Genomic DNA, 9169 nt, shown 5'->3' with positions numbered 1-9169 from the left:
GTGTTTTCGTATGAAAATTTTACCGTTTTCTTAAATAGCTTAATAGCATTGCTGTACGGGGACATTGTAAGTCTGCTTTAAATTCAGTTTTAAATTAGAAAAAGTACAATAGTTGTCGAAGCTTCTGCTAAGTTCTTTATTTGTTACCTGCAATCTAACCTACATTGAATTTTGACGAAAGAAAAATGCAAACGAACAGCAATCATTATGATGTTTTATTTTAAACGAAAAATAAACATATACAGCAACAAAATATATAACCAACATAATTTATGTACAAATAATTCACTATCATAATGGTAAATTAACTCGGCTTAACAGAATGTACATTCAACGTGAGTAAATCACAAAAAGAGATCACAAAATATAATTCCATTTTTATCAAAAAGCTCAAGAACACTTTAATTTTCAAAACATCTTATTTAAATCTTATCTTATTACGGTGTTCCAGATGTCAGGGAAATGTGTTTTAAATATGTTTTTCTTGTTGCAATAACATTTTCAATTTTTCAAAAGTGGTTTTCAATCTTGTACACTATTTTCAAGAGCCAGTAAATCTGTGTGCTGAAAACCTAATACATAAAATTTCTATATGTTTATTTATGACATTCAAATTAAAAAAGGAAAGAAACGAAACTTTCTAACTTATTGTCTAATGACGGCAACAGAAATAGTCATTATTATATAATTGTAAGTGTAGCAACATCAAATAAATACAAAATAATATATAGAATTAACATAAGATACATGTAACAAAGTAGCTGCACCAGATAAAATAACGTGGATATATTCACAAATGAAACTCAATGAAAACCAAAGAGACAGTTTGGAGTCGACTAATGTACCAACATGAATAAATCGATTTAATACGTACAAACAATTATCATCAAGACGATTGAAACGGTAACATCTATTTATATTCATATAAATTCATCATTACGGTACAGGTCATGTTATGTTTCATATAACTGTACAATTTACACGATATTTAATTTAGAATGAAAGCTGATTCAAATGTTGTCTCTTCAAGAGCGTATTCATAACCGAAATACCAAACTTCACCTACATGATTTATACAACACCTTCGTTTGGATATTACATTAATGTAATTGATATATGAGTGTGATGAAGTCTCGATAGCTACGTGATAACGTCAAGAACACGTGTGCCATGTGTGATCGTGCTTTTGCCAATTACAAAAGCGTCCTTGAGTAAACCTGCAAATTCTGCAGGGAAAATGCCATCCTCGTCGTGATGGACAACCATCGCAACTTCGTCTGAAAAATTTAGGGGAGTATATACAATTCAAACTATTTATTAAATATGAATGTTTGCTTATTATAGCTATCTAAATCTAAGCAAATATATATTAAATAATATAAAACGGGTATTGTTATTTTCATTTACAGTAAATGAAACAAGTCTACTATATTTAATTATAGCATGAAAAAATACTTAAATATTACTTTTATTCTTTTTGGTGTATGAGATTGTCATAAGTCACGCATTTTAAAAAATGATTGTCTTGTTTTTATGAAACTACAAAGGAAGCATTGCTGGTCATGTAATTGACGCATATGTTGATCAAATAAATATACTGTGTAAAGGAGGGTATATTCAAATATCGGTACGGATGGGAAACTGAAGAACAATATGACCGATTACCATAATTAGTATTTTGTTGGCAACAAATCTATGATACACATGGAATATAATCATAAACCAACCTTTGTTAACCGCGTCACCGACATGTTTTTTCAACTGAATTCCAACCCCGAAGTTAATGGCCTCTCCCGCCTTCTTCCGGCCAGCTCCAAATTTCCACGTTACAATTGCGCAGTTCATTGAGTCGATGCTGTGGATGTGGCCTGTTAATGATCAATAGCAAATCAATTCAAATGTGAAGCAACAACAGCGGGACAATAGTCATACTAAATGAAGTGCACCATACTTTTTTTGAATGCACAAGAATTTACTTCGTGTACCTTTATTGGTATGAACAAAAAGTAAAATTTAAAACAAACGACCAGAGTTAGTATCAATACTATTACACCCCTTATTAGCTTACTTATTGTGGATTGCAATAGTCGTTTTTAACTAAAGGCCACGAGAAATGACAATTGTTCCAGAAATATCGGAAATGTCAGCTGACAATAAATCTTATTTGCTCCATAAACTTATAACGATTAACAGATCATGTTTTATTATATACCTGATTTCGAACATTTAATCTCATATGTGTGTTTTGCCTTGGGCAAGTATTCAAACACATCCGCCCCCTTGAGGCACAGTTTGTCCGCAAGTTCCTCTTGGACACCCTGGGCTACCATCATGGCCTGGAACTTGGCAAGGGCGCTCCCGTCATTCAGCGTCTTGGCTACCATATCAACAGCCGCATCCATGCTACCCGCTGCGTTAACTTTGTATAGAAGATGGCCACCTAAAGAAAAGATGTTAGTTTTGCACTAGTTTAGTTTAGATCGAACAAAATATATTTGGCAGAGCAAAAACGTGCTGCATATTTCCACTCAAAGAACTAGATGTTTGACATGATAGAAACTTGCTTAACTTCAGTTTAAGTCTATAGTCAGAATTCGGAAAATTTGTAAAAGTGTGCCCTGATTTAAATCGCCTGATTCCGTATCCGAGCTAGTTCTAAATTCTGTCATTTAACGTCAAAGATGCTGGGCATTTAGGGATTATAGGATAAGAGTTGGAACACTTGACCACATGACAACTTTCACAAATGAGTATAGAATTCGTTGGAATATAGGAGAGGGAATCTAATAAAGTTACTGGGTATTTGTGAGGTCACATCACTCTATACCTTATTCATCAAACTATGCATGTATGGTATTGTATTATCATATAGTACGTAGATCAAAGTTCAAATATATGTCGATAAAATACAATCATGGTTCAAATTCATTTAGATGCACTACACATATGGTTTTGCAAGTTTTAGTTTATATTAAATAAGGGTTTGGCGCACACACGCGCGCAACTGATTATAAAACGCTTATAGTACAATCAAAAGTTTAGAAATATAAGCAGACGTACACAGAAAAAATAATTCCCGTTCAATAAGATTATAAAACATCAACTATGAATTGGTATTTATGAGTTCGCATCAATGAAAAGACCTCATTCATCACAATTGGCCTGCAGCGGATTGTATTATCTCAAAGTAAGTAGTTCAAAGGTCAAAATATTACGTCATGAATCAAATCCATAGAGAATCATTACACGTATGGTTGTTCTAAACTGAGCAACCAAAAGATAAAGACAAGGCGCACACCAAGTGCAACTATTTATAAATCGCTTGAAATACAATCAAACGATTAGAAATATTTGAATTCAAAAAAAAATAATATTCCCAATTCAATACGTTTCTGAAACATTTCCCTTTATGGACGGAGTACATCACATGAATAACCAACCTCGTTATCTTTTCCCCTCAATGGGCAACCTAAACAGCGGAAAAACGAATAGCGATAACAGGAAAACTGGCTTGCATAACTCTTTACATTCACAAAATGTCAAGGACAAGTAAATATTGCGTTCTTTCCCGCCACAACAAATGATAAAATTGGGCCACTGTTTCAGTAGGTAACTAAGACTATGTTTCAGTAGGTAACTAAGACTAAGTTGCGAAACTAAAATAACTTATATATCTATATCTAACCCTAACCCTATAAGCTTAGAAAAATGTCAAATGTGAGATAACAAGACTTGCACAATACCTAGTCTTGTAACGAGGTCTGTTAAATCGTTTGGACCATTTCCATGTAGACACTCAATGGTTTCAGCAACTTCGAGAGCATTTCCGATATTCATTCCGATTGGTGAATTCATGTCGGTTAGTAGGGCAATAGTCTGTACACCAGATCCGTTTCCGGCGGCAACCTGTTGGGAAAGCTACTACGATTAGAATGGCATACTTACGGAAGTCCCTTCAAATCATTTGAGTGTTCAAAAACAATTTACGAAATCCAGTGTATATCATTATACAATACATTTTTGCTTTTATCGTATCGCCTATATTAGTAGGTATGGTTTAAATATGTTATGGACGAAGTAAAATAATATTTCCAACATATGTTAGAAATAATGTAATATAAACTTAAATTCCACTTAAGTAATTAAGATACAGCAGGTTTTAGGATAAGGTCTTAAAGAGTTGATGATCATATTATAAGATAAATCATTCTGGCAGATACAATCATACGCAATAACCTGAGAACTGTAAGCATTTAGGAACTTGATTGGCCAACATAATATAACATTCAAGGGCGACGCATCTGGTACACTCGTTATTGACAGAATGACTGCGGAAGGACTCTGAAACCTTTTGGAAAACAGTATACCGAAGTTTTAGACATGATAAGATAGGGTCAAACTCAGTTTTGTTGTTTTGTTGATATTGTTCTTGTTATTGACTGACGTAAAAAGGAAAATGAAAAAATACTATATTAACATACTGAGTTGAATTTTAAAAACAAGTTTAAATAACTACAAAGTTACCATTCTGTTTGCCAGTTCTCGTGCGTCTTTCTCATTCTTCAGGAAAGCGCCCTTCCCAATTTTCACGTCTAGAACAAGGGCGTCGAGGGACTCGGCAACTTTCTTGGAGATTATTGAGGCTGGAAACATCAAGACATACACTTGTTAATAAAACTCTCGAATATATTGTATACAAAACATTTTGCGAACAATCACGAGTAGTTTTTTTTAAATTGTGTACCCTCAAATGATTAAAATTCACATTTATAAGCGACGTGAGAGAAGAACATTAGGTAAGTGTTATCAAAGATTAACCGTACTTATATCGGGCTAGCAATAATAAAAAAATAAAAATGTTTATCTAGGCTTATGTACGGTAAATTTTAAAGCTCTCTATTATATCGTTTTGTTTGGCGATGGCCAACAACAAACAATGCAAAATACTCTGTAAAAAATACTTTTTAATTTTACTGGATAGGCCATGACCAATTTTGACATTGTTGAACTGATGTTTTTTTTAGTTTTCTCCGTAAACTTTCAATTATAAATGAAATGTCAATATTAAGTTCAAACCGTTATATACGAAATACAACAGAGTCGAAAAACAGTATTTGTTTAACGACTCATTACCTACAAGATAGAGCTAAACAAATGTACCCGTCTAGAACAAGTGCGTCCAAGGACTCGGCGGCTTTCTTTTTTATTGAGGCTGATACAAGAAAGAGACGACCTATCAGCTAGTTGTTTATTTAAGGCCTCAATAACAAATAGTGTGTTTCTACTTATAAGTATATCAGTAATTGCAAGAATGTTATTTTTATAATATATTTCGCTTATTTAGAATTTAGAAAAATTGTATGCAATGTTTGCCCCTGAAATACACAAAAATCATATTCATATAAAGCGACGCTAGAGAAAAGTGTAAATGTCATCATAAATTAACGGTATTTAACAGCCCTAATTTGTTAACGGTATAGCGAAAACGAAATTATTGTTCAATGCAAGTGTACGGTGAATTTATAGTTCCATTTTTAATCATTTTGTTTCGCTTTGTCCGTTTTGCTGGTGATTGCAAGCAAAAAAACAGGCAATGTCTTCTTTGAAATGTTTTACAACAATTATTGTGTTATATGATGACAAGCAACGTGTCCGATTAACTTACTGGGGTCCATGACCGATGTTGGTCATGTTAAACTGGAATTATTGTGTATTTATGCCGTTAACTGTCGATTTAAAAAAAACTGTCAAACTCAAACCGCATTTACAAAATTCGATACAGCCCAAAATGTATCTTTTAACCTATATTTTGCCCAGAGCTTAAAGCTTCAAACGATCGTATACTTTATGCAGATACCCCAGTGGTTATTTACTTTATTTGAATATGCACAGACATCTAAAAGCGTGTCCTTACATGTTATTAAGCCAATATTTTCAGTCGTTGACGTCACATCGCGCGTGGCATACATAATCTTGTCCGCTGGCACGAGATTGCTCGTCTGTCCAACAATGCAGCAGCCGACGTCTTCAAGAATCTTGATCATGTTTGCATGTGATTGGGAAACCGTGAATCCAGGAATGGATTCCAGTTTATCGAGTGTTCCGCCTGTGTGACAGAGACCGCGTCCCGACACCATCGGTACCTGTGATGTACGATGAAAGGATGTCTCGCTACTGTAATGCAAAAACTCGCCTATGCCTACTTCTTTTTCTTCGCATATAGGGATTGCATGTGTAACCCTATTCTAATTTTACTTTAAGATGCAAGTGCTGTGGAGTTGTTTTCTTGACAGCTTGACAACACTTAACAGTGTACGATTTCTGTAGTGATTGCGTGATTGTAAAGTCCTTTTTTGTATTCGCCTTGGCTTGTTTATGGAAATGATTTATGCAAATTATATAACATTAGGCTAGGCTGTTCACTTTTGGTGTATGTTTTGCCATCACTGGTGCTAGCTCTACTCACCTTCATACCACACGCGGCTAGAGCAGGCGCGAGTATCAGGCTGACTTTGTCCCCAACTCCACCAGTGCTGTGTTTGTCGACAATTTTGCCTCTCCATTCCGCTGGCCACTTCAAAACCTCACCACTGTGTGTCATTGAGCGCGTCAAGTAGGACGTCTCATCATAGTCAAGGCCGCGGATGTACATCGCCATCAACATTGCCCCTGTGAGAACAAGAAGTAAAGTTGTAACGCCTTTTCATGAAAACCCTCAACTCAGCCAAATCCCTAACTACCCCTCTCCCATTCCTACACTCATGCATAAGATTTTACTTGAAACATTCCATTGAAAAATCCGGATTATAATTTTATTTAACCTAAGGTTCGGTAATTACATATTGACCTACTTTCTAAGATATCATTGTAAACAGGGAGCTTATGTTTGCCAAAACCGGGAAATTTGCGTCGCAAATAGTTGACATTTAAGCGTTAATTGTTATTTCCAGCTTGAATGATTGCTGTTTTACAATTATGTTCACAAACAAAAGATGACTGTTTGTCCTTCCATCATATTTCGCTATTAAATTTAATGAGACATTTTTGTGGTTTAATAAATCAAAAGGATATGTTTATTATGTTGTTGTGCCCTACATAGTGAAATGTTGAAAATAGTCTGTACGAATAATAACTTTGAAATAGGTAGCTGACATATAATGGCTATATTAACTTTTATCAAGCGGGCCTTCGTGAATAGTTCGTTAAGTAACTGACAAACTGAACTAGTCAACTAGGGCAATAATGAAAATGAGATTTCGAGTGGAGTTAAACTTTATATTCAACCTCAGGATTCAAAATAAAATAAATCGTAGAAAATTCCTGGTTTATCATTCTCTAGAACTCAAGGTTCATTCATTTTACTAAGCGCATGAGGAATACGAAATGTATACAAATAAACCATATTGTTTCCATTTATGATATAAATAATTTGATTAGTGGGTGATTAGTGGGTGCAGTTTATTGTATGCTCTATTTATTAAAGCCATTGCAATGATTAATTTGTATAATGAACTCGTTCGTGTATAGATAACTTCACACTATCAGTCTTAAAAATATTATGCGCATAAGTGAAAACTTACATGAAGATCATGATAGGCCAAATGTTTGAATACATTGGCAGGTGAAGCTGTCAGACATAAAATAGAGCCGATAACGTTACAAGAAGTAAATATTGCAAAAAACAAAATTGCGACTGTTGATAATTAAAATGTAATATTAATAAAATAACATAGTTTGATAAATACTTCCACACATTATATAAGATATTCCTTGATGTACTTTTCTACAAAAAAATGTGACATTATATATATTTCTACCTTAAAAGATGCTCTTTGATCGGTAGTATTATCATTAAGTTAAAAAGTTCATTGTTCGATTTTCTCTGCAGATATTATTGCTATATACACACATTTTATACACTTTTTGTTGAATACAAGCATTCATTATTATTATTATTATTATTATTATTATTATTATTATTATTATTATTATTATTATTATTATTATTATTATTATGCAATTACGATTTGTTTGTATTCTATATTTTTAATAATGTTCACTCACTGATTGATACCGTTTGGTTGCGATAACGGTTTCTTTTTTTCTTTTTGGAACTGCTAAATGTAACAAATAAAAGCAACAATGTCACATGTAATGTAGAAATACATAGAAAGAGCTAAATAAATATATATTCAAAGCAATAACGGTTTGTTTGTATGACATATACAATTATTTATTGCGTATTCATATACGTTTGTTCTAATAAAAATAACTGTAATATTATTTTCATAATTATTCCTACCTAGTTGCACATCTTGAACCTGACCGGCCACAACCTCTTTCACAAAATATTCCACCTCTTCACGAGTTAGCTGTTTTCCATCTCTTTTTCGTTTAATCAAGCTAGGAATACACAGTTCTCCATTTATTTTCCCAGTTTCCGTCTCCCCGTTTCTTTTTTTGTTATTGGAGTTTCCTGAGTTTGGAGGCATTTTAATGAGTTTTGCTTTGGATTTGGAAATATATTTTTAGCTAAACAAATGTTGAACAAAGGTATAGCCTTAAATGTGGCAAAGTTCTTCGCGGATGGTGTTGCTATGATTAGTCAACTTATGATAAAATTTAACAACGGAACGTTTGCATCAACAACGCGTCTATGCTATTCGATATTACTTCTGCAATATTGAAATACTCGTATAGATAGAAATATACAGCTGCGTCCTTTTATATTGCTTATTGTAGACGAATACTGAAACAGTTTCCGTACAACTCGATTTGCAATGCGAAAATGTTCTAACCGCTCCTTCATGTAATGTCACTTAGGATAGTATCGCTTTAAAACTTTCGTTACATAATTTGTCCTGAAATCTAGGTCAATGAGATAAAACCGTCCGATTTGAAAAAGTACACCAGACCGACCATGTGAAAATGCGTTATTGAATGTTTACAATTATTCTACGCAATTCACAGTCAGTCTCGTATACTTTTCAAATCGGACATTTTATATCTCATTCATAAAATTTACGAATGTGCAATTTATTTATATTGTTATCTTTTGTGTTATAAGTGGGATTCTGTTTATGATAGGGGCAATCTGTTGAATGATGATACGATATTTAATTACACTTTTGTTCGGCACTCAATCCATATTGTAGCCCAGCTCAAATAA

General features: G+C 33.6%; 1 protein-coding gene across 1 annotated transcript; it reads right to left on the bottom strand.

The window, feature by feature from the left end:
- Positions 1-285: 285 nt before the first annotated feature.
- On the bottom strand, positions 286-8710 carry LOC128236490 (thymidine phosphorylase-like). The gene is made up of 8 exons (XM_052951375.1): positions 8303-8710; positions 6467-6669; positions 5915-6143; positions 4525-4643; positions 3744-3906; positions 2213-2440; positions 1728-1868; positions 286-1277 (listed from the first exon to the last, which is right to left on the bottom strand). Exons 1-8 carry the CDS (start codon positions 8490-8492, stop codon positions 1141-1143), a joined length of 1410 nt encoding a protein of 469 aa, XP_052807335.1. The 5' UTR covers positions 8493-8710; the 3' UTR covers positions 286-1140.
- Between the last annotated feature and the right edge of the window lie 459 nt (positions 8711-9169).

This window comes from Mya arenaria, chromosome 6 (genome assembly GCF_026914265.1).
Source record: "Mya arenaria isolate MELC-2E11 chromosome 6, ASM2691426v1".
Taxonomy (NCBI): domain Eukaryota; kingdom Metazoa; phylum Mollusca; class Bivalvia; order Myida; family Myidae; genus Mya; species Mya arenaria.
This window is presented reverse-complemented; position numbering and strand designations above follow the sequence as displayed.